The sequence below is a fragment of the Empidonax traillii genome, unplaced genomic scaffold, assembly GCF_003031625.1.
Source record: "Empidonax traillii isolate 1590-97213 ecotype Southwest subspecies unplaced genomic scaffold, ASM303162v1 scaffold34:size3740991, whole genome shotgun sequence".
NCBI lineage: Eukaryota > Metazoa > Chordata > Aves > Passeriformes > Tyrannidae > Empidonax > Empidonax traillii.
In genome coordinates, this window is record NW_020955227.1 from 1,192,133 (window position 1) to 1,218,024 (window position 25,892).

Here is a 25,892-nt window from a genome sequence, read left to right on the forward strand (position 1 = left end):
TGAGCATCACTGTGGGATGCAAAGAAACCTTTCTGAGAAAAAGGCTGGTAAAGAGCTCGGTTGAGCTTCCTGACGTTCAGTGACCACAAGGGCAAATGTGTTTTCTGTTTTGTTTGCAGAATGATCTGCTCCCTCCCTACACCAAATCTCTCAGCCCTGCTCATGGATCACATTAGTGCTTCAAACACAGCATATGTCTGACTGGCTGTTTGAATTTCCCTTACATGTTTCTCACTGGCATCTTTTCTGAGCTGTTCAGTGCCCAGAGCCATGAATTGGCAGCATAAGCCCAAGGCTGAAGTTTTGAAATGGATCCTCTCCTCTCTGTTCAGCAACTGCTCTCACAAAGAGCAGCACAGGAAACCAAGGAGTCTGACAATTATTCTCTGAGTAGGGAAAACAGGGAACTGGGGCACAGATTCCTGTGTTAGAACAACATATCCTGCTTTTGAGGCACAGCTTTTGGTGCTGCATGGTGAAATCGTGCTGGGGAGATTCATCTCTCAGCCTCTGCTCTGCTTGAGTCTTCAAGTGAGGTCTTAGCAAAACACACGGCTGGCTGTTTGAATCAGGGTGAATTTTATGTTCAAGTCGGTCTCTGTTGCACACAGAGAAGTCAAATTGGTGGCTCCTGCATGTGGCCTCTATTTTATTGAGTAGTGTGAAGAATCAGAATGGCATATTGGGTCAGATTTAATGCTTTCTGTGCAATATTTAAGCTGCAGAGAATAAAGTTCTGCCTCATGCCCACTTTGCACAGGGACCGTTCTTTCAGGCTCAGTTACTAAATGTGTAACCATGTAGATAGGATTATTTTATGCCCTCACTGAAGTGTTCAGAATTCCTGATAATAGTAATAGAAACTGTCTGGAATTAGCTGGAAGTCCTGGACAGCTGTAACTGTGTTTCTAATAGTTTTAAATGTTTTCTTTTTTTTCCCGTTTCTCTTTTCTAACCACTTGAGCAACACAAAGGTCGTGTTGCAAGGGTGAGCTGTGGTGACTGCCAGGTGAACCTGTGCAGAACCCGATTCAGAAGGCTCTAGCAGCAGATAAAACTAATCTGTTATGGACTTTGGAGTTCCTGTTATGACATTATCTCTGTGATATATGGAGCATACTGGTTATTTTTAGCCTCATTGTAGTGGAAGGATGTTTTGAGTAAATGGAAAGAACGCTGTAAAATTAAGAGGAAAAAAAATGAAAAACATCGTGCATAGAATAAAATACCAGTGGGGAATTTAATATAACTCTGTGTAGACTCTTATAATCACAGAATGGTTTGTGTTGGAAGGGAATATAAGGATCACCTCATTCCACCCTCTGTCATGGGCAGGGACACCTTCCACTCTCCCAGGTTGCTCCAACCTGGCCTTGGACACTTCCAAGGATGGGGCAGCCACAGCTTCTCTGGGCAACCTGTGCCAGGGCCTCCCCCCCCTCACAGGGAAGAATTTCTCCCTAATATCTAATCTAAACCTACTCTTTTCCAGTTTAAAGCCCACTAAATTTCACAGAATCTGTGAAATTCTTTCAAAGCAACAAGTTCGTCTGTTAATGTGATCAGGATGGTGATACCCCTCTCTAGAGACTAATAAGATATTTGTATTCTGAGGCACAGTTTGTCTAATGATCTTAGAAGAAAGCTGTTAGAGTATAACAAAAATCTCCTTTCCCAAAAAAACAAGTAAATGAGAACTGTGTAAAAATATTTTTTTCCCCTGAGTCCATTAGATTTAAATGCATTTGGTAAGCTGAGGTCTGAATTTGAGCTTATGTATAATTAATTGTGTTTGTAGACCTGAGTAGGAGAAGGGCTATGTATTGGTTTTGCTTTGATTTGCCTTTTTTCTTTTCCCTCTGTCAAAAGAAACAAAACAGCAAAGCCACTGTATACAGTTTACAGTCAGTGTGGCTGACTTATATCCCTCCCAATAGTGCCATGAGGGAAGGTGGCTGCAGTCACCTTAAATCTCTGTTACAAGTCACTTACCTGTTCAGGTACTGAGGTGTGATTGCTTTTGTAGTCAGTGAAATTAATAAGCTCTTGGTGCTTTTCACCAGTAGACATGAAAAGGCCTTTAGAAGATGTTTGTACCAGAATTTTGATTTTTATGTTGGAAATGAAAGAAAGGGAATGAGAACTTTGCTGGCTGTGGCCAGATTGGGGATTTGGGCAGCTGCTGGATGGGTGTCCATTCCCAGCAATGAGCCTGGTCACTCTAAGGGTTGGTTCCCTTCTTGCTCTGTTTTAACGAGCCACCAATTTTCTGACAGCCCCTCACCTGAGATACTTACACTTGTATTGATCTGTCCCTTCCCAGGATTCTCAGATGGTAATAGAAGCCTTCAAATCAGGGTTTGAGCCTCCGGGAGACATCGAATTTGAGGATTTCACGCAGCCCATGAAGAGAACTGTCTCAGAATCCAGCCTTTCCAACTCCAGAGGGGATGGCAAGTCAGAGCCGAAGTTTGGTGGCAAATCCAAGGGCAAGTTATGGCCATTCATCAAGAAAAATAAGGTACTGATTTGCAAACTTGAGCTCGGTGCTAGTGTGTGTTTTGTCAATAACCTCTGTCTTGTCTGGTAATCCTGGCAAGTTCAGTTTGTTTTAAAGAGAATTTTAGATGCGGAAAGTTAATAACTGGTGTCTTAATATGGCGTTTTGTTGTAGTCTTTGGTTACTTAAATTTCTTTATATCTTTAATTTTTTTTTTCCTGTATAATTTCTTTAATTATGTTGCAGTTTAAAAAATTAATTTTAACTTGAGTTGTCACGTCTCTTGCCATGGTCCATTTCTGTTCCTAACTCCGAAAAGGAATCGTAAACCACTTACCTAGTGCCATGTGTGCCAACTAACATTGTTACTCGTGGGAAGCTTTAACGTGGCGTTACTGTTTTGACACTCCTAAAACTCTTCCTTGGCTTTTCATTGGCGTTTCCAGTCTGTGCACTGGGGTGAGCAGGTGGGTGGCTGGGAAACAGGGAATTGCTGTGATTTCATCCTGAAGCACAACTAATGGAGCATCACTAACTGAGCAGTTGACTTTTTAAAAAAAAAAGACCATATTAACTTATGTATCCATTAAACCTTTTTTCATCCCACTGTCATATTTTTACACCATAATGCATGGCAGCATTTATCTGGGGTTCCCAGAATGTGTCAGGGTGACTGGACTGAATCAGTTTTCAGTAACACTGATGGAAGCCCAGAGAAGCTTTGTTGTTTTAACCTCACCCTTGCTCTGACTATTTACCAAACTACTTCTAATTAGGAGTCCCCCCAAAAAATCTACCAGTTCACAATGGGTCATTCCTGTAGTGCTGGTATGAGAAAAAACTCAGCTCTCTGGTGCTTACATCAGTGTAGCCAGAAAGAGAAGCACACCCAGGACTAACTCCTGAGCAAATTCATAGAATAACTTGTACAAGTGAAGTGGGATGCACGTGGCTGAGGTATGATTTGGAAGCAGGAAGGAATGTGGTTTGTTGTTTTCCAGATAATAGAAACGCTACTGGGCACTAAGGTACCTTCCTTATCTGATCCATTTAAATTCAGGTATTTGAAAGCTCTATCCATATGCATTATTCTGAGCTGTCCACAGAGCAGAACAGGGCAATTTATGGGGATAGCGCTGCATGGAAGAGTCTGCATGAGCTTCCTTCAAAATACTTTTATGTTACTCTTCTGTTGCATCACTTACTAAAACTTTCATTTATCACACTCTTCATTTAACACAACTCTTAACTACTGCTTTCTCCCCTCTTTTAAACCATGGCCTTTAATATTTAATTATTTAATTGGTTGGTTGGTTTTTTTTTTTTTTCCTCTGGATTTCAAATATTGGTTTTGATGCTTACTTTCGTTTTGTGTTTTTTATCTCTTTATTTTGGTTTTTTATTCTGTCACTTCTCCATCTCTTATACGTAGCTTATGTCCCTTTTAACATCCCCCCATCAGCCCCCTCCTCCTCCCCCTGCCTCTGCCTCACCCTCTGCTGTTCCCAACGGCCCCCAGTCTCCCAAGCAGCAAAAGGAACCCCTCTCCCATCGCTTCAACGAGTTCATGACCTCCAAACCCAAAATCCACTGCTTCAGGAGCCTAAAGCGCGGGGTAAGTTCTCCTCTGGATACCTCTCTCTCTCTCTCTCTCTTTCTTTCTCTCTTTCTTTTCTTTCTTTCTTGCGCTTTTATTGCACGTTCTGTTATGTAAAAACTTGTTTTGTTTTGTGAATGGTTCCATTGTGTTTTATCATAACATGCAGACAAAATCCAAGGGTTCCCGACCTATAAAGCCATTTGCAGTCAAAAACCCCACAGCGAAACCACAAAAAGTGCATTTGCTGATGGAAATTACCCGTTTGGTTTTTTCTTGGGGGGAAGGAGGAGCTGAAGGTTAGGAAAGGCACATGGAAAAGTCCAAGTCATTAGTTTTTTGTCTCTGCAGGGTGATTTCAGCTCAATGTCTATGTCAGAAGGAGGAGAGTAAATTAGGAGGGATTCTAGAAAATAAATGTTGTGATTTCACTTGGTGCAAGTTCAGGAATTTCTCTGAAATGATCTCACACCTTTTCTGGAGCAGTGGGAACTTCTGTTCCAGACCCTCAGCTCCTGCTTCAGGTGCTGCAGTGTCAGTTTGTGTAGTGACCCTGAGTTTTGAGATAAAAAACTGGTTATTTATGGAAGGTGAACTGATTTTGGGTGGCAATAAGGTAGTTTCTACGGTCCATGTGTTCTTTAAACCAGCTGCAGCGTTGGGAAAGGCTGGGGGACACACACCAAAGACACCTCAGTTACAGCTGGCCCTAAATATTTGAGGCTGACACTTCTCAAGGACCTTAACTGCATCTTGTAGCATGAATTTTCAAGAAGATTTGGGTAAGGTTTGATTTGATTCCCGTAGAGAGCTGTAGTAATCAAACTTCTCACCAAGTTTATCATGTCTGCCTTTGGACTTCCTTGAGCAGTTTTTTAAAGTGTCCACAGAAAAATTAAAATCCTGCAGTGCTCCTTTACTTTTTTTTTCTAATTAGTTTTAAATGGAGCTTTTTTCCCCACAGTTCTTATTCTTGACACTTTAAGTGTCAGTCTTTGCAAAAATACCAAGTTGAGAAGCTCTTTGGAATAGCCAGTATTAGGTGCTGTTCCTGCAAACTTTGGAGGGAAGACATTAACTGAGAGTTTGCTAAACTTTGTGAAGAAGCAGAGCAAAACCAGGGGGGGGAAAAAAGATCCAACACTTTGTGACACATCTCCACTGTTCCAAAGTCAATGTTCTTGTCTTCTTTGCTGCTGAGCAGGAAACATGACCTGAGTTTTCCCAGGTCAGCTGCTCCGTTCCTGCTCCTGACAGCAGCTCTGATTATATTCATAAACTGATGCTGTAGTGTTTGTGTTGAATTAAACCCTCTCCTTGGTGGTCTTCATAAGCAGAGAATAAAATGACAGGTCCCTGAGATAAAATTTTCCATTTTTCAAACAAAAATAGGAGTTTATCTTCCCTGAACCTTGCACATGGCAGAGTTTGGCTGAAAAACTGCTGGCACAGCATGGCTTTGCCTGCAAGGTGAAGGTCCTTAGAATTATTTCCTCCTGCAGAAACTACAGGAAGGAGACACAAGTGTTCAGTATTTTAAATATTTTTTAGAGCAGACTGTTACAGCAAGGAAGTGACTACTTTAAAAAAAAACCCAAATTCTGCTCCAGGGACTGCACTGACATTTAGGACTGAGGACTGGAGCTGTATAAAAGCAGAGATGATTTCAGTGGGGAACTTCAGTGGTTAGTTACAAAGAACTGAGAACAGTGCTGTAAACAAGACATTGTCTTGTCTGGTTACAGACAATATAGTAAAAAAAACCCCATGTTTTAAACAGAGTGAGTTTCAGTTCTTTGCTAGGAAATTGCCATTTCTTGGGACACTCAGAACCCAAAAAACCCGACTTCTGAGATATTTCACTGGGGAAGTGGGAAGTTTCTAAGCTTGTCCAAAGGCACGATCTGCCCCTGTCCCTCCTTTTCTCGGTTGCAGTTTGGCTCAGAGCATCTTTTTCAGTGGTTTTTACGGGAGGAGACAGTCTTTCAATTCTGCTTGTGCAGCAACAGGGCTGTGCTGGGTGGTGGCACCAGTACAAGGGTGGGCAGTGGAGTTGTCCTTGTACTGGGCAGTGCTGGGAGAAGTCAGGGGGTGTGTTGCAATATAATGCTCCAGTAGTGCCATTCACAGAACAGAATATTTTAAATAGTGCTGAATATTTCCTACTTTATTTAAAAATACTAGTTGGGAGTTCCATGGGCACGTCACAAGTTTGTGTTTCAAAGGTACAAGTTCTTACTGTGTTTTTGACCATATAAGCAATTATGACTAATTGCTTTTAATATTTCCCAAAGAAAGACCCGTTTTTTTATGTATTGACTATCTAAGAAATCCAAGCAAGCCTTATAAATTCTGCACACCACATTCTTTTAAGTGCTTTGTGTCAAAGGTGAAATAGTGAGAACAATGTCTCATAGTCTCTGGAATCCCTCAAATTTCTGCTGACACATTCATTGAGAGTGTGCAAGGAAGGGCTATTGCTAAATCTTCGTTTAAACCTTTCACTGTGTTCTTTTTCTATTTCATTTCCTTCCCTTGTCAGCTACCAGGATGTTTGTATGTAAATACTTTTCCTGCCTGATTCATGCTGTGGATTTGGAGGCCAAAATTCAGATCATCATCTCTTATTTTTCCAGAGGGATGGATTCAGGCCACTTGGTTCATCCAGAGATATGGAGGAGGAGGAGAGGCTGCAAACCTCTGGCAGCTTGCTCTGTCTCATTTGAAACCTTTTCAAATTCCCATTTTATAGGTCCTTGGTGATTTGTAATATACAAATGGTCAGACTGGTAGATCACCAGAGTGCCATATGACCTTCAAAAATAAAATAATTCTAACCAGGCAAAAAGGAAATCAAGAACCACCCTCAAATCCTTTTAATTTGTCAGGTGAAAAACAAGTGGTTGGTGTTTCAGTTGATAGCACCCTGTGTTATATTCAGTACAGCCAGACAACAGTGTTAATTCTGCTTTAACCTTACGAAGTTTAATAAGATTTCCTTTTTTCATCCTTTTCCCTCCTTCTGTCAAATCCAAAAGCATCTGAATTTTGCTCAGGAATACTGGATTTACCAGTGATGTTACCAGAGAAGGGAGGAGGATGTAGGGTGGAACTCTCCTCTGCAGAAGGACATTTGATCTGTACAGAGGCACATCAGGGAAGCAGCTTCTGGAAGGTTGTGCAGGGAGCAGCAGGACAGCATAGGGGAACAGGAGCTTGGACTCTGAATCATTTCATTTGCTCTGAATTTTTCTCTCTGCACTGCTGGGTTTGTTCCTTGGCAGAATTCCCCTCCAGGCACCTTCAGGGAAGGCCACAGGGCTCTCCAAGTGTTCTTTTAGAGAATTCACCCCAATTTGCCAAGCCGGTCCTTCCTGGCTTTGTTGATAACCTGAGCTCTCAACTCCTATAAAGCCAAATGACAGTGTTTATTCCAAAGGAAACGGGATCATACTCCTTCTTTTTTGCACTGACTGAAGGGATAAGGGAAAAAAAAAGTAACTACTTGACGTGAACAAGTCCTAAGACCTTTACCAGGATAAATTCCAGCAGCAGAACCCCACGTTGTAATTGATCCTTGAAACATAACACGTGAATGGATTCCCATACGACTCCTCCATGAAATCTGGGAGATCAGGATGTGTCTGGGAGGCAGTGTGTTTTAGCCATTTCCTTTGAAATTTTTTGGTTTAGCATCTTGGGTTGCATTTGGAAAGAGGAATCACAAAGCTAAAATGGCAAAATCACTGGTGACTGTTAAAATGAATTACATAATTAGCTATGATATGTCCTGTGCCCAGTCTGGTTTTAATTTTGCTTCCAAACCCAAAAATCCAATGAATCTTGTTTTCATGGAAGGAAACAGATGCCTGAGCAATTTACAACAGATGCAAGGTTAATGGGGAGGCGCCAATACCAGTATCAGTGGTCACTGCCAATATGAAATCCTAGTCTGTTTAAAAAAAAAAAAGAAATTAAATATTTAGGTGCTGACTCTTGGCGGTGTCTATGGTTTTCTAATCACATTTTTGTATTTGCCTCAAAGCTTTTTCTTTAAACCCCAACAGCAGAAATGTCCATTACAGAGAATACCATAAAGCTGTTAGAGCACTTATTATGGATCAGAACTAGGAGAAGGGGAAAATCTCTCTTACACAGTTTTTGTGAGCATTGTTTCTAATAGCTCCTTAAAAAGACACTATAAAAGTAACACTTTCAAATCAACTTTGCCTCTTTAGGGAAGTTAAAGCCAGAAGCGTACAAAGAATGAGGAACCACTTACATAACTCATAATTTCATTTATGCTTGCTCTGCTTTTTTCTAATTCCACTTTGAGGACAAAGGAAACTCGGTATTCTGCTGGTTGATACTAATTTTGTGTTCTTTTGTTTTATTGCTGCAGTGGCAGTAACATCAGCACCTTTTCTTAAAGAGCAATACTCCGAACTAACACCATCCAGGGGTAGAACTTACACCTCTGAATTGCTCCCTGTGCGTTGTGTGGACTTCCCTTTTCTCTCCTGCCTCGGAGCCCGGGATGGGACCGGGCAGAGAGAGAATGGTCTGGGAGCTGGGATGGATTTTGCTGCCATGACCCAAGTTCCGGCCTCCAGACGGTTCCCTAAAGCACACGGAGGAACTTTTGTGGTTTCCTTCTTAGTGGATGTTGTTGACTTCAATCCAATGTGGTGTTATTTCCATTGCACCAGTGGATGTTCTCCCTCCCTGTCCCCTCTGACACACTGAGCAGTCCTGCCCCTCCTCACCGAGCTGTCGCTCTGCCTGAGTGATCAGTGCTTTGTTGTTCTGTGAGTTCTGTGCAGAAACAGCAGACCAGCCACCCCCTCTCCAACCTGCTCTGTTCCCTGCCCTGGGAATACTTGTTATTCTAACGTAAGTGTCTCTGTCTGTGCCAAGACTGGGGTTTTTTGGCGGGTGGGGTCATTACAGCCACGCTTTATTCTAGCACAGAGAGAGATGTTTTCTGACCTTGGTATTTAAGCAAGCATTTAAACCCACAATATTTTCAGATCTCTGCGAGCATGCTGAACTCTTAATGTTCACCCAGCTTCTAGGAAGCTCCCACTCTGCACTTTGAGGCTGTTTAAACACTGAGCTGCCTTTTGCTGTAGAAGCAGTAAAAACACAGAGGTGCCGCGCTCGTCCCCGGTGTAACCAATGTGTGTTTTCTCTTGCTGACTCACCAGCAGACACAGTCTTTGTATATTCACAAAGAACTCATGAAGAGGACTTTAGGGACCCCCACGTGTGCCATTGAGGCTAGGGAGTATTTTGTAAGTCTGTGTATGGTGTGATCAGCCCATACCGTCGCTACACAGTCGCTAACCCCACTTACAACGCCGTTCCGAGTGTGCCGTGGGAATGTGCTTTGGCAAAGATCCCAGGAAAATTTGGTGGGAGGCAAGTTGCAGCTTTACTGTGTGGTGTGCAGGAGAGATGTGTCCGCTAGCCCTGGAAATGCTGAAATTGGCACAAGCTGGACCTGTGAAATTCGGAGTGTTACAAGCAGGTTCCATGCACTTATTCTAAATTAATTAATGAATGAGGTCTTGAGCACCACGAGCCAACCCCTCATGGTGACACATTCTGTGCCTTGGTGGTGGAGCACTCCCTGGAGCTTTTGGAAGCTTCCCTGAACTGTCTGTGATGATGACAGTTCATGGAATCAAGATATGGGGCCTCTAAATCTGATACTTGGATAAAGCAGAGTATGGGGAGATGGTTACAGGGAAAAAAAAAAAAAAAAGGCAAAGAAAGAAAATTACCTCCTGGTTGTATGGAAGTCCAGTGATTGATTTCAACCCTGTTTTCTGTAAGTGAGGTTAGTGTCCGTGACTGTCCAATAACACATGGACCTGCTGGCTTTCATGCTCTCTCATGTGTTATTGAAGCTTGTGGCTCTTAGACTCTTCATTTTTTCCCTGCAAGACTGAGCTAGACATGGTTTAGATTGACAGCTTGAAACAGATTTGCTCATTTCAAGGAAATGTAATTTATTTGATCATTTGGGTGGAAAATGCCCCTGTTCTCCCAGGAACTGTGAGCACACGTTTCTAGCTGTGAAAACCCCACAGAATGGGCAGAAGTAGTTATGTAGTGTTTAATGCAGATTTATTTTCAATCTGCTTATGTTTGTTTCTAGAAACCGAATCACTGTCACATAAAATTACCAATATACGTTTCAGAAATGGAAAACTGTGAATATGACTTATTTCAGCATTTCATTGTTTCCAGTCTATGATCTGCTTTATTTATACTGGTTATAACAATCCCTGATGTACTATTTGGAAATGCTTTTAATAAATTCTCTATTTTTTTTTGTCGTACTTAACAGCCTAAGAATTGGGCATACAGTGTCTGTAATCCCTTTAAAATTTGCTGAATTTAGAGCAAAGGAATAGTCTTGATGCAGATGATTCTCCGCCGTATTTAGTGCCTTTAGAGCGAGTAGTGTTTAGCCACTAGCGCATGTAGCAAACGTTTGTGCCTTCTTAGAGTGCTTCATAGGTAAATATTTATTCTGCACCATGAGTCTTGTCTGTATATATGTTCAAGAATCTCAGTTTGTGCTGATCATGTCTATGCTAAAGTTCACAGGAGTGCTGAAGCAATGATGCAAACACAAGCTGCCTATGCTGAATTTCTTCAGACCATTCTTTCTCCTTCCTCTGTGATTATTCTCCCAAATGGATTGGTTTTGTTTGCTTCTTTTTTAATGACCTCTTTAGCTCAGAGAGTGAATTTCTTCATGGCACTGTGATTATTATCCTTTGTTTGTTTCCTAATGGACTGGACTGCAGAGGGAAGTCTCACTGCTGCCTTGTCCCTGAACAATCAGTTCACATGCAGCGTTCCACTATTATTTCAAGGCCATTTATTTTCCTTGAATGACTGGCATGTGTTGCTCTACAAATCCTGGTGACTAATGGGAATTGTTATTTTTGGAGGAAAAAAAAAAAAAAGTTTCTTTCCTAAATTGTGCTGTCAAACACATCACACAGGTGTGGAGCCACTTGCTATTTTAATTTCAATCCTAATGAACTGTGGTGTTGCTCAAAATGGAGCATGTGTTTGAGAGCACCATTCCCAGGAGCTGCTGGTAGTAAAGTGACAGAGAACTTGAATGGAAAGAGGTTCTGAAGTCTGGCAGCACAGATTCTTGCCTGAAGAGAGGTGTTTTCCAGCTTTTACATTTCAGCTGTTGTACAGAGTGTGTGCATTTATGCACTGACAAGTTTGTTGTGTATTTTGAGCATTTCACAACTGTCCCCAAAGGGCTGGTAGGGCAGCTCAGTGCTGATGGCTGGAGGAGGAGGAGGCGGCTGGGTGGAGTTTGGATTCTCCCTTTATATCTGGCTTTAGATCTTGAGCAGCAGCTCCCTGGTGCTCCTTGGCACAGAACTGAGCGCTGGAGCACTGTTGTTGTCCCTGTCTCTTGGAAAACCTGAACTGCAGCTGTTGTAAAGTCTTGCCGCACTAGAGGAGGTTCTGATGATTCTGGTGGTGGGGTGCCCAGGCACAGCTGGGAATTTCTGGGGCCCTGCAGCCCTGCCCTGAGCTGTGGGTGCAGGTGATGCTGGGCAGAGACACAGCTCGCTGTGCGTGGGCTCTGTGGGCACACGCTGCTTTCAGTCTCGCTTCCCCAGAGTAACTAAAAGATGATGTTTTGGCTCTGCCCCAGGAAATGTGGTAACTTTAAAGAATTAGATCATGTATATCATTTAAGGAGCTTGAATAATGTCTTACCATGCTGTCATAGGATCAAATTGGTGTTGAGAGAATTGACTGGTTTTTTTTCCTCCTCCTTGGGCCTGACCTTGTCTGACCATGGCCGAAGTACGTTTGAGTCTGAGTATTTGGTTTTTGAATTGTTCAAGAATGTGAAATGACTTTCCATGCCTGTCCAGACAGCGCTGTGCAGCCAGCAGGGATGTTTCAGGGGTGTTGTCCTCTGGCCATAGCCAGAGAGCTGGGCACTCCCTGGAGATCCCATCGTGCTGCTGGAGCCAGTGCCGTTCCTCACCTCCCCACCGAGGTTTGGCTCAGCTGCCACCCCCTCTCTAAAGCCCTCCTGTGAAGTGGCTGATGCATTTGAGGGCGTTTTTGATCTAAAGTGACCCACATGCATTTGCAGGCTCTGGTTTTTGACCACGTGAGTGATGTTACTCCAAGGAGAAAAGCCCACTGCTGTTGTTGTAGCTGCTGTCAGTCAGTCCAGTGCCAAAGCACCTGTGTCCAGGCACAGCACTTCCCATTCCTGTTCCTGGCGAGGAAATGGCAGCTGCCCGAGCCCATCTTGTGAACTTTTGCACAGATCTCTTAGTGTTACCCATTTTGCCTTCCAACAGCAAGGGGATTATGTGTCATTTTATTGTGAGATCAGTTTGAAAAAGTTCCTCTTCTACTGATGCACTGTTGTTTTTTCTCTCTCTCCCCCCCCACCCTGTATCTCTCCAATTTTACATGAAGCTTTCTCTCAAGCTGGTAAGCACATTTACAGCATGCCTGTCCTGTGTTTTAATCACAATTTCCTATGTGTGTTTGAATGTGCACTGTGCCACACGTGACATGACACTGAAATTAACTGTTAAATTTGTTTCTTCTTTGTGTTTGCTTTTTTTGGCATTTATCAGATAACTCTGAATACACAGGTCTGGAGTCTAATAGAGGTGATCAGAATTCAGTCTTCTAATAAGCTGCTAAAAATTAACTCTAATAAATAGTTTAGTTTTCACTTTTATAATCCAGGGCTATGAAAATGTAGAAAACCACTATTGACTAATTCTGCTACTGTATAAGAATACATTAAAACATTAAAAGAAGAGGGAAAAAAGTAAAAATAAAGGTCTCTGAGCTTGCTGGACCTTTTCCAGAGAGCAGTGCATGTCTTTCTGTGTAAAGTAGCTGCAAAGTTTGCTTTCCGTGTCCAGGTATTACTGGAAATCTGCACCATTATCACCTACATTTTACAGCCCTATGTAGTCCTTCAGAATAACCAATAATGATATTAATTAAAATCCTGTAAACCTTAACCAACAAGGTTAACTCAATCTGATTTGAATTCGCAAATGGAGAGCGATGCATATATGTGAATCCTAAATTCCACCTTGGATGCAGCTGGAAAGGTTTCTTGAACTATGGTAAGATAAGATGTTACTGAGTTGGAAAGGGAAGGGGTGAACAGGCCTGGGAAAGCAAATTACATGCTGAATTTCATACACACAAGGTACTGTTTTGCTTGAGACACTCCACACCTTGATATGTTCCTGACAGCTTGTCTACATTCCTTTCCCTTGGAGAGCTCTGTCACAAGGAGAATGCAACTGGTTTGCTGACCCACCTTGCACAAGCATGTGAGAGCCACAGTGGCTGATGGCAGTTTTGGAGAGCCTCGGGATCCACAGGAGCACCTGTATTGCATTAGCTTCCCAGTTCTCTTATTCCTCACCAGTCAGCTCCTTTGGGTGCTCTTTCCCTTCCCTCTGTGAGGGTGGGCGGGCCCTGGCACAGGTTGCCCAGAGAAGCTTTGGTTGCCCCATCCCTGGAAGTGTCCAAGGCCAGGTTGGATGGGGCTTGGAGCAACCTGGTCTAGTGGAAGGTGTCTCTGCCTATGGCAGGGGGTTGGAATGAGATGAGGCTTAAGGTCCCTTCCAACTCAAACCATTCCATGATTCTACATCTGTCTTGGGTACGTCACTGTGGGCCTGTTCTGCTCATGGCAGCTCATCCAGAGGGAACACGTGGGCCATGAGCTGCCTGGAGTGGCTTTGGAAGTTTCTGGCCCTGCTGCTGCTCTGGCAGCACAATGACTTGCTTGGGCTCCTTTAGCAATGTTGCTTCTCCCTGAAGACCTATGGTAGGTCTGAGGAATGATGGAAGTGTCTGGGATACTTGCAAATCTTCTTTTGGCTGTTCCCAAGCCACTGTCCTGGGAGTCCAATGCATTTATAACCATGGATTTCCACTCATTTTCCTGGTCACAGTGTGTTGTGTAGCTGAGCTAAGCCTCTGTAGGAATAAAACCTCCCCAAATGGCTGACCTGGCCTTTTCCCAGGAATGGCACAAATTGGAAAGATGTGCAGAGAGGGCTGATACCCATGTGCACCTCAACTGGAGGAAAGTGGCTTGTTGTAATCTCCTCTTGGCCCTGACGTGGCCTCCATTTTCACAGTCCTTCATGTGGGGACAGTTTGCATCCTGAATCCCAGTATCTTTATGCAAGGAAACCTTGTGAGCTCCAGCTCTGCTGGTCCTGTAACAGCACATCATAAGCAGCACAGCTTTGCCCTCCACCTCACTGCTGCAGCATTTTTAGCATCTACAACCTGAGAGATAGCCCAGGTGTGTTTTCGCTTCAGAGCATGAAATGTGCCCAGCATGTGCAAAAACTGCTCCTTGAACTGTCCCTTTTAGAGCAGGAACTGCAGCTTCTGATGGAAATTACTGAGCATGGAATAAAGGCAGAGTGGGATCCAACTCCCAGTCTCAGGTGTGCAGCTCCATGGGACGCTCGTGCTTTGGTCTGAAGCATTGGGAACAAAGCTGCTGGATTTAGTCCAGCCTAGAGCTTTTGGGTGAAGTTGAAGAATCAAAACGAAGATATCAAAAAGAAGGTGCTTTTCCAAATTTGCTTGGCTCCATCTGTTGCGTTCCCCTAGTGTGCAACTGGGGATATTTTCAAGAGTAGCTGTCTCTACTGCTTAGAACTGAGGAGTCAGAATGTCATTTAGTCTTTCCTATAACTGCTTGTTTGTTTACAAAGCTGCCTTAAAAAGATGTCTATGGCTTTAGTGTCGATTATCCATAAAACAGATTGAATCACTCTCACATCTGATGCGATGTGGGAATTACTGTCAAGCAAAATATTAACATTAAAGAAAAGAATTAAGATAGATCTCCCCTCTGTCAGTCTCAACAAGTAATGTAAGCACTGCTGGGACTCCCATGGGGTAAAGTTTAGGAATCAGCATAAATTTTTCAGTCATTTGCCTTTAATTTGCTTTCTCGTTGTCTCATGAGTGGAATTTTAGGTATTATTACAGATGATCAAGGCTTAATTAGACATATGTGCTGTCTTTGACGATCAATGCAGCAACAATTTCATCAGGCCAGTTCTGTTGTTCTGGAATGGCCAGTCCAGAGTAGAAGGTGACCTGTCTGCTGCTGTCCTCCAGCTCTCTGACACCCACACTCTTTCTGAACAGCTTGTTCTGCAGCTGCAGAAGAAAGAGTGTGGTGTCTCAGCACATTCAGTGCAGAGCCAGGAGTCTAATGGGCAGTTTTTGTGGCAGTGTGTCCGCTAAATCACACTCCTCAGAGAGAAATTTGGTTGTTTAGTAAGACTGATGTTCCAAACCTGCTCACAAGCTGGTGAACCACTGAATTTGGTCCCTCAGCTTTGTGATTTTTACCCTTCCTTCTCCCACAAGCCAGCATTCCCCCTTAGAAATGGGACATGGAATGAGCAGAAACCAAAACAAGTAAAACCTGCCCAAATTCAAGATTATATATAAGAACCTCAGTCCCTTATGGTGCAACTTAATCAGTATTGATGTGTGTTCCATATAGCCCACCCAAACTGTCCCTTTTGCCTTCTGGCAAGACAAAAATAGGTGTGACTGTGAAGAAAATAGTGTGGATGTATTTTATGTGTCATCTATCTGCTATGTCAAACTGAGGCAATCAAGAGGAGACATAGCAGTTGGAAGGCAGAAAAGGGGTTTTCAAGCAGAATCACGCAAAGGTAACACTGTCGTCTTCGTGTTTTTTTCCTTCAGTTGTGATTTCAAATTGATTGGTTCTATGGCTTTGATATAACTCCTGATTTTTATGCTAGTACAAGGGAGAGAGGAAAAACTGAGAGACTTTGGCATGGAAGGTGGATCCTGGAAAGTAAGCAGCATGTTTTTTAAATTGCAGAATCCAGTGGGAAGTGCTTCTGTTATCTTGGTGTGCTCAGGAGAGCCCTGACAAATTAACTGTGTTGGAGCAGCACTCAGTCAGCAGTTAGTGGTGCACAGGAGAAGTGTGACTGTGGCACAGGAGTAAAAGCCAGGAACTGCTTTTATGGGAATGCTCTCTGTAGCAGAGTGTAGGAAGGCAGGAAAGGTCAGCTTTCCGTGAGAAGGGAACTGTGTTAAATAAAATCTGATGATAACTGCAGATAAAAATAGTTCCTCGGCTTTACTGTTGAATTCTGGAATTCTCCAGTTGATTAGCCACTGTTATGGAAGCAGGATGTGGTCCTGGGATCATTTCTAGGGCATCCAGGTTCCTGACCATTCAGGGACTGATAACACAGTACAAATGGTAACAATGCTTCAGACCACTGTGATTTTTGCACAGGTTTTTGTGAGCTGTTTTCAAAATGCAATCCCAAAGGATTCTTTCAGACTCTGATTATTAATTTTTTTTCTTATGCTACCCCTCCCCCCCCCATTCCACTCTGTGCAGGGAGCAGGGCCCGAAGACTTCAGCAATCTCCCACCTGAGCAAAGAAGAAAGAAGCTTCAGCAAAAGGTGGACGAACTAAACAGGGACATTCAGAAGGAGCTGGATCAAAGGTGAGTCAAACCTCCCCAATGAAAAATGACAAGGTAGATCCCAACCAGAGAGGCTGTTCCAGCATTGTAACATCATCCAAAGTGCTGATTCTTTGGTGTGTGCCTCAAGTCTCTCTGTAGCTTAGATTTCCTGGAAGCGGGAAGATAATGACTCCTGTGCTTTTGTGAATGCTTTTTCTACAAGGCTGCCTTTAACATTCTGGTTGAGAATAAGGCTATTTTAGTTACCCACTTTTAATTGATTCTGGCAGCCTGTGTTTGTACTTCGTGTTTGTTCACATTCTGCAGTTGCATTAAAGATTCAGCATGTTTTGTTTGCAAGAACTTTTCTTTCCTGAAGGATTTCAAGACTGGTCTATCCCTAAATACTGCTTTGCATTTGTACAGTTGTTAATCTTGCTTTCAAGAACCTGTTTATTTTGCCTACTAACCCAAAAATTCTTCTTTGTATTTTGTATCATGACTAGGAAAGGAACACTGCATGTGGTTACATGATTTCTCATTACTTTGGTTTATTCCTCTGTGCTAACTTTGACTTGTCCATACAGAATTTTTTCCTGCTCTCTATTGATCCCAACATTAAAATCAGATATGGAATCAGAGCAGAGTGTTAGTTTAAAAAAAGTCTAGTTTATGACTGAGGAAATAGCACCATCAGTGAAATAAGAGTTAAACAAATAGTAATAATTGTGACTCATATGTTTGCAACATTGTCCCTTAAGGCTTCAAGCACAGAGCAGTCCCACTTCCTTGCCACCCACACTTTTTCCCAGTTTCCACACACACAAAGCAAAGCCAGGCACAGGATTGCAATTGTCAAGAGTTTGGTGGGAAACTCTAAAATATAAAGAGTGTTAACTCGAGTCGTGGGACTCGCATTAACCTTTCTCCCCCCAGCAAATGCCTAGAGAAAAACTGAATAGTTGCACCAGGAATACAGGAAATCAGCTCATAATTCCATCTTTCTCTCAGCTCTGAAATGTCCATCATCAGGCAGATAACTTTTCTGTGAGCTGAGCCTCAGTGTGACTCGGGTCAGAGGGAGCTCACTGCTGTCAGTGCGAGCTCTGCAGGCACCGAGGGAGCTCATCAAGGCATGTCCTGCATCAATCCTGGGTTTATGGCACCAAATCCATCATAGCAGGACTGAAAATTACCATCTCAGAAACCCTGGGCTCTTGGCACTGGGGCTGATAGGAAACAGCCCCCAGAAGGAGCTGAGGGAAGATGCCCTGTGACTGAGCAGGATGCAGGGTTGAATTTTCGAGCCTGAAGTCCGTCTGTGACAAACACAAACCATCTGGGCTCAGCTTCGTGTTGAGCAGCGTGAAATAAATAAATATCCTGCAAATTATTGGGGTTGCTAAAGACAAACTGCAGCAGGCAGGGTGAGAATTTCTGGTTTGCACTCCCATTTCTAATATTGATACATCTGTGTATACATCTTTGTCCCAGTTTCTCAACTGGAGGTCAGTCCATGATAGATAATAATGATGCAACTGTTTGTCTCTGCCCCAAAAACTGGAATAATATTAATTTAGAAAGTTTGGAGATGTCATTCATTGCAATGGTTGTGAGATTCTTTTTTTTTTTTTTAATCATTGTTTTCCCTGGGGTTAGCAAGTAGGTATTGTAGTACAACAATAACAGGCTAAAAATCAATACCAAAGATTTTCTCACATTCTAGGTAAATCACTGTTTTTCATCTCTGACAGTGTAAATTCTCTTCTGGCAAGTGATTTTACTCTTTTGGGGTTTTTTAAATGGCAAAAAGCCCCATTTGTATGTTCTCAGTTCCCTTTGTAACAGCTTAGTTGAACCCCAGAGTGAAGAAGAGGCAGTTTGTTATCCTTCCAATTGCCCCCAGCTGCACTAACATGTTTTATTTTTCTTCTGCCTCTCAGAGATGCCTTAACGAAGATGAAAGATGTGTATATCAAGAACCCCCAGATGGGAGATGCAGCGAGTGTGGACCACAGATTATCAGAGCTTGCACAGAACATTGAGAAGTTACGATTAGAAGTTCAGAAATTTGAGGTATGAGAAGAGACACTTTGGTAAAAAGCAGCTCAGCAAGTGCTCAGCTCTGGCTTTTCCAGATGTATTGATGCACCTTCTTGCTGGATGTGTGGAAGTGCTACTTGAGCACTTGCATTATTAATCAGGATCTTTGATCTGATTTGTATAACATAATCATGCACCATCTCCTGTGACTGTCAGCCCCCAGCTTAATTTGCCACAGAAAACAGATTGTGCTAAGCGGAGGTGAAAAGAAAATGTAGTGCTCTCAGGGCTGCCCAGAGGGGTTCAGATGCTTATTTAATTAATTAAATAAATTGAAGCATCGTGTTACAGACGTCTGTGGAAAATGAGAGTGACACAAAGGCAAAGCACCAGTTAGAGACCAAGAGCAAGACGGAAGCCATCAGATGAAATATGTGTTAAGGAACAGTCTGCCATGAACAGGAAGCCTCCTTAGTGATATAAAATCTCAAGAGCTGAATGGGAGTGTTTGAAATATATGAAGCCCATTATAATTACATGAGAAGGATTATAGGGCTGAGAAGATTTCGCTCTTTACATTACACTTTGTACATAAACAGATACAGCCCATTAATTTTTGATGTTTCTTGCAGTTGTGGCTTTACTACCCGCTGCTCTCCCTCGTTTGAAATCAGTGGCTCTTTGATTCTCCTCAGCTTTGGTTCTCGTGCATTCGGCACTCCCAGAGGTTGCTGAGTCTCTGGTGTTGCAGAGATTACTCGAAGCTGCCACACTTCTTTTTGCTTGATAGTGACTGGAGCAGCAGCATCTCCTGGCAGCTGCTGTCAACTGATTCCCTTGGCTTACGGTGTTTTCGGCAGCCGGTGTCAAAAAACAGTTAAGCCAATGTGAATATGTTTCCAAACAACATTTTGGTTCTGTGGTGTGAGTGCCAGCTGTGACACAGCAGAGCTGAAGGGCTGTCTCTCCCTGGCAGGGCTGGCTGGCGGAGGTGGAGGGCCGGCTGCCCTCGCGGAACGAGCAGCCTCGGCGCCAGAGCGGGATGTACGAGCCCCAGAACCCGTCAGCAGTGAACAGCTGTGCCCAGGACCGGGAGAGGTACAGTATCTGGGCAGGGTGGGCAGCTTATTGATCAGCAGAACTGCGGCTCTGCAGTGCTCAGAAACCCATTCTGTCACAGGCACTCCCAAGTGTTTTGCATCCTTGTTTTATCATATCCCAACTCCAAGAGCTGCGATCCCGAATGTGTGTCTGAACTGGGTGATGTCCTCCACGCTCACTGCTGCAAAGGCGAGCGAGACAGGGCATTTTTTACAGCTTTTGGTGGTAAAAGTGATGTGTCTGAACCCATCTGGTGTCACAGCCAGTTCAGACCATGCTTTGGGATCGCTGAGCTGCTCCAGCCTCAGTTGCTCCCCTTGCTCCCCGTGCCTGGTAACCGAGGGGCTCTCTCTGCTCCTGAGTTGGTCGCTATAGTTGCTCTGTTTTTCCTCTCTTGAGCAGCCCGGATGGCAGTTACACAGAGGAGCAGAGTCAGGAGACTGAGATGAAAGTACCTGCAACGGACTTTGACGATGAGTTTGATGATGAAGAACCACTACCCACCATAGGAACGTGTAAAGCACTCTATACGTTTGAAGGTATCACTCCAACTTTACCTTCGTTTCACTGTTTTATTTTTAATTCCTATACCAAGAACAAGTGGGAAACCTTCATTTTAAGCCCTGCAGTGAAAACAGCCAAAGGGCAAGTGAGGCTCTGGTGTGATTCTGTTTGCACTAAGTGATTTGTCTCCTGTCACACAGGGACTTTGCAAGAAGAACCAAAACTCTGGTCTCAGAATGACCTTTGTCTGTTTTTTTGTGTTCACCCCGTTGACCCCAGAATCCCACGCTCCTGTTTTGCCACAAAGGTTGTGCCCACACGTCATCACCCCAAACTGCTTCTGGTTCCCACTGTGCAGGACACCCTAAAATCCCTGTTACTGTGTCTTTCAGGTCAGAATGAAGGAACAATTTCTGTAGCAGAAGGAGAGATGCTTTATGTAATAGAAGAGGACAAAGGTGACGGGTGGACGCGAATCCGAAGGAACGAAGATGAGGAGGGCTATGTCCCCACATCTTATGTTGAAGTCTATTTGGACAAAAATGCCAAAGGTGCTATGACCTATATTTAATACTATTATTTTTATTTTGTTTGCTTTCACAGAGGTTAATCCGACCCCGAAGCTGCTCTGTGTTGCAGATACAGAGCCTTTTAAAAGTCTGTACAATGCCACCAAGTGCATTATTTTGTACGTGGACTAATTATGGCTTGCTGTACTGCAAAATGTGCTTTTATTGCTCAGAGAAGGGTAGTGTGGGGGACTGTGAAAGCAGAGGGGAAATGCAGCCTTTCCTGGACAGTGTTTGCTCACCTGTCAGTGCCATTGCACGCCCACCTTAGTGCAGGAAGCACAAAGCCATTTGGGATAATGCAGGCTCTCCTCAGATATCCAGGTGGCATCTCAGACACGTTCACGAGTCAGCTGTTTGTTGTCCCAAACTCGTTCAGTGGAACTTTATGTAGGAAATATTTAGACTGCTGGTTTGTGCCTGTGTGGGAGCTTTTCAGAACCTGTTGTGTCCTGGGGACCTTCTGGATTGGAACCTGGTCATCACTTAGTGTGTGAGGTAGAGGAAGGAGAGATCTTGCCAAAGCCTCTGTGGCCCTTGACAAATGGGTAAAAACATTAAGAAAGCTCCTCTTTGCCACCTTGCTACATTTCAGATGTATTTGCTGTTTCAGATGACCATAACTAATGGTTTGATCTTTTGCTCACGCAAGATCAATGCAGACATTCAGAGTTTGGACTCCACAAGCTGCTGTTTGTTGCTTTAAATTCCTCCCCAATAGGTGTGTTGAGTAAGGAAGCAGTGCTGCAGGGCAGTCCTGGCTGCAATAAATGCCAGCACTGAACACCTGGTAATGGGATACACCGAGAAATCAAATTATTTTAGTCCTGTTAGAAGTCAGGACGTGTTAGAACTTCACTGTTCAATAATTTGTGTTTGTTCAGTCACTTAAACCTTCAGATTATTGTTGTGTTTCCTAGACCCTAGAGTTCTTGATGTGAAACAAGCTGCCTCATCCAAGCCAAAACAACACTGAACCACTTTCATTGGGATTTATGGACAGTGGGAAGAGAGGAGTGGAACTGTGTGTAAATCAACACTGTAACGTGAGCAGTTCACAGTGTTGGATTCAGTGTTAATCAGTGCAGTGCCTTGTCTGCTGCAGGTGAAAATCTGGGCCTTGTTTTATTTTGCCATAACGCAGGAGTTTTCTGTTTGTGTTGGCAAATACAGGGTCAGTTGAGTTGCAGAGGGGTGCAAAAAACTTCCACTAGACTGAAAATGCAGTCAGTGCATCTGTGAATATCTAATATATAGGAACTATAATGGTTTCAATTATCTACTTAAAAGCTAAAAGAGAACTTTGAGTTCATCATAAAGATTTGGGGGAATTGCTACTGTGTTTAAAAGACAAAGTTTGTTGCAAGCTGCAAATTTCTCATTTGATTGTTGATGTATTGGTAGAAGTGACTTGATTCAGTCCTTGAAACGGAGGCGATGGAATTCCAGAAAATAACACTGTAAATGCTAAAGCATTTGCAAACTTCAGTAACTCCTTCCTCTTTTTTTGGAGAGAAGCCTGAGCAGCTGATGCTGCTAAAGGTTGGCTGCAGAAGGGTGGGAGCTCCCAGCAGCTCTGAGTACAGCTGTGACTCCCCCAGCCAGCAGAATAAGCCCTGGCTCAGGAGTACCTGCCCAGCCAGGTTGTTGCTGTGCTGTGAGCCAGAGGCAGCTCTGCCTGAGAAATCCCACTGCTAAGGCTTTATGAAAAGCTGCTTTTTCAGTCAGCTGAGGCCTGTGCTGTCAGGGCTCTGCTGCAGAACTGGGCTGAGCAGGACAGGTAAGTCATTGCTGCATCACAGCCTTCAAGGAGCCCAGCTGGGTCTGTGTGCCCCTGCAAATACCTGTGTGAGGGCTGTTGGTGACATTAACAGAGGGTGTTGGCAGACCCAGTCACAAAAAGAACAGTAATGTCTATCTTCTTTTGCCTTTTTTGTCTTTTTTTTTTTTTTTTTTTTCCAGATGTGTACAAACCACTTCAGAAAATCTCTGAGTAGGTTTGCATAGGCCTGTCCACCCTTTATTCTCCTGGTTTGCTGCTACGGTTGTTTTAAGAGCTGTGTTTGAGAAGGTTTTCTTTAGAAGAGATGAAAGCACATGTCCCATCTCCATCACTGAAAGACTCTGTTAGGTACCACTCACTCAGCCGATGCATGTTCAGGTCGCCTCCGAAATGTCAGTGCTCAGCACTTGCCGAGGAAAGCGCTGACCCAACTGTCCACTTAGAGCAAGCAGCATTTTTTTTGGTCCTTCCTGGTAGAAATGAGAGCTGTGCAGGGTTCATTCTCCTTGGGATTCACGCAGGAAACTGCTCTGTGCACACACGTGGGTGTAGCATCTTGCAGGGCTTTTCTGTACCCGTCGGGTGTCTGGTGCTGAGAACTGTCAAATACAGGGACTGGTCACTCAGGACCGACCATCCTGTGTCACTGGCTATGGTACCTCATCATCTTCTTGGGAACAAAACTGTCTTTCACTGAGGGATGTTGTGAAGTCGTGTGATACACACACAAAAAACAAAACAAACCCTGCACGGAATAACCAACTTTGTGTAAACTCTGCGTCGCACCCAACAAAAATGCCACGTTCCCCTTTCCAGCAGAAAGCCTGGGTGTTTGGGTGCCATGCAAGGAATAAGGGCTGGTTTGTGAAGTTAAACTTCTTAATAGAAACTATTTTTGGGCTGATGAGCATCTTGGCTCCTTGGCCGCTGTGGGTCTGTTCCCCCTCACCTCTGGTATCAATAAATCCTGGTGGGATTCCCAGTGCTGCAGCTCTGCTGTTTGCTGTAACCATCGTGCAGAGCCTTGACTTATATCAATAAATAGGTGAAAGTTAACCACGCTGATGCACTTTTTATCTAGGATATATCTGATTATTTAATGCTTGCCAAATCATTTAGCAATCGGTAATTATAAACTGGACTGTGGCTTTTTAAAATCCCTTTGTTAAATACGTGCCCTTAGTTCTCCCAGTATAAAAAAAAATAAAAATGTATATAACATAACTTAAAAACTAAAGTTACTTGAATTTGAATTGTTTTTATCCTTTTATATGTGTATAAATATAAATGGTTTTATAGGCTGTCCTTCTGCTTAACCCAGCTGTTGTTTTGGTAACTACTTGGTCCCTCTTACGTGGAAAAGTGTTTTTTGGTTACTCAGCTGCCTGCACCTGGTTGGAGTCGCATAGAAACTGCTGTTGTGTGTGTTAAGGTTTGTTAAATCTGGCCAGTGTGGTTGTCTCTTTTCCTTTCTTATTTTTTAAAGAATCATCATCTGTCAGGAGTCTCCTTGTAGCTTGATGTACCATGGTGTCTTCTTCTAATAAACATTATATTTTCTCATTCCTGTGAGGTTTTGTTTTTTGTTTTTTTTTTTTTAATTCCAATTACTAGTGAGTGGTGATTAATTAGTGGCAAAACCTAGTGATGTTTAACTTTACTAAGGGAGAGCAAATGGCCTAGATCTGCTTCCCACACTAAGTACTAATGCAATTCTTGTTCAGGAAAAATATTTTGTTGTGGCTCTTTGAAAAACTCTTTTGTGCTGTCATTTGGAAGCTTTTTATGGAAGTGGGTGCTCTCTGAAACATGAGGGAAGTTTGGACTCATCCTGTATTCCCTTGGATACAGCAGTTTGGGCCAAATCACACTCCTGGATTGTGGCTTCACTTGGCCAAAGGAAAAACTTGCCCTCAGCCAGCAGACTGTGGGAACAGGGATGGACAGAGGAGGGGTTTGGAGGCTTAGGCTGGGTCACTGACCTGTGTATTCCTGGGCTTCCCTTGGCACTGAAAGGTCTCTGCAGGTGGAAAGGAGAGCTCTGGATTCTTCTGCAGACTCCTCATGTTTTACTTTGCTGTTGTTTGGTAGCATTGATGGTCTCTGGAGCTGTCACTGGAACAGATGCAGTGCTACTTTGCAGACTGAGAATTAAAAAGCTGTTTGTTTTCTCAGTGGCATGAAGCGGGTTCTCCTGAGGAGGAGAGCAGGGTCCCAGTGATGCTCATCCCCAGGCTGGAGGGGAGGGCTGAGGGTGAAGGAATTGTTGTTTGAGTTGGGAGCCTTCCTTAACCCCCTGTAACCCAGTAGATGCTTGATGCTCTATTTCCTTTAACCTCCTGCAGGCAGTGCTGCTCTTAAGGGATCCCATTTTCCCCAACCTCTTTCTAATCCAGTCTCTTTTCTTTTTGTCTTTCTTATGTTTTAGATTCCTAAAGGTGTTTGTGCTGGTGCAAGAACCTCGGGGCGAGCTTGTCACAGAAGGAGAAACAAAGTGGTCTGTTTACCCTGCAGGCAGTTAAAACACACCCATGGAAAGCCAGACTGCCAGTCTAGTCTGGAGTTCCCACTTGAAAAATTCAGATCTAAATTCCATCCCAGTACCATTCAAGACGCTTGCTCTTTTCCATGGCATGCTACTTGTGGCTCGGATTACCTTATCAGCCTCTCCCCTTCTTCTGCCAGCTTGGCACAGCCCCTCTGTCAAACACAACCCACACTTTCTCCCCCACCCAGTTCCCCCCTCCTTCTGTCAGAGAACTGCTGGCTGCCCTCGGATGCAGAGGGTGGCCAGAGAGTCCCAAGCATGTGCTGGTCTGTCCTCTGTCCCTCCGTCCCTCAGTCCATCTGAATGTACACACTGGTCCATCAGCATTTCACACGGTGCCTTTAGTGCTAATCCTGCAGGAATTCTCATCAGAGAGCGTGGAAGGGAGGTGGGAAACCTCCCCTGGGCACAGTGTTACAGCAGCTGGACTGGGCTCTGAATTTGCAGATGTTAAATTTGATCCCTGTGTATCATTCAATATTCTGCTTTCCCCAAAAGGTCACTAATACTTGTCAGCCTTTATTATTTTAATTTTTTTTTTTTTTTAAATCCAGGCTGATGCTCATCCCAAGTATTAAACCCCCATGGCCTTGCTGTTTCCTGAAACCCTTCGAGCTCTCGTGTGTACGCTGCTTTTGCTGCTCGTTCTCCCTGCCCCCTCCCTCTTGATCCGCCCTCCTCTCTCCCTCCTCTTCCTCACA

The 25,892-nt window shown here is 43.6% G+C and overlaps 1 protein-coding gene across 24 annotated transcripts in view; it reads left to right on the top strand.

Moving 5' to 3' along the window:
* Nucleotides 1–25,886, top strand: part of FNBP1 (formin binding protein 1) — a 91,531-nt gene extending 65,645 nt beyond the window's left edge. For 3 of the 24 annotated variants that reach the window (XM_027911684.1, XM_027911676.1, XM_027911683.1), the window contains 10 exons: nucleotides 2,324–2,521; nucleotides 3,933–4,115; nucleotides 9,305–9,391; nucleotides 12,588–12,602; nucleotides 16,573–16,682; nucleotides 18,587–18,719; nucleotides 19,663–19,784; nucleotides 20,187–20,326; nucleotides 20,684–20,842; nucleotides 22,823–22,932. In XM_027911684.1, the coding sequence (XP_027767485.1) occupies nucleotides 2,324–2,521; nucleotides 3,933–4,115; nucleotides 9,305–9,391; nucleotides 12,588–12,602; nucleotides 16,573–16,682; nucleotides 18,587–18,719; nucleotides 19,663–19,784; nucleotides 20,187–20,326; nucleotides 20,684–20,842; nucleotides 22,823–22,857 (1,182 nt within the window). In that variant the 3' untranslated portion in view covers nucleotides 22,858–22,932. Of the gene's footprint in view, nucleotides 1–2,323; nucleotides 2,522–3,501; nucleotides 3,529–3,932; nucleotides 4,116–9,304; nucleotides 9,392–12,587; nucleotides 12,603–16,572; nucleotides 16,683–18,586; nucleotides 18,720–19,662; nucleotides 19,785–20,186; nucleotides 20,327–20,683; nucleotides 20,952–22,822; nucleotides 22,933–25,071 lie in introns of those variants that run through there. The other 21 variants (XM_027911677.1, XM_027877703.1, XM_027911696.1 and 18 more) reach the window with 19 other exon arrangements.
* Nucleotides 25,887–25,892: the final 6 nt, after the last annotated feature.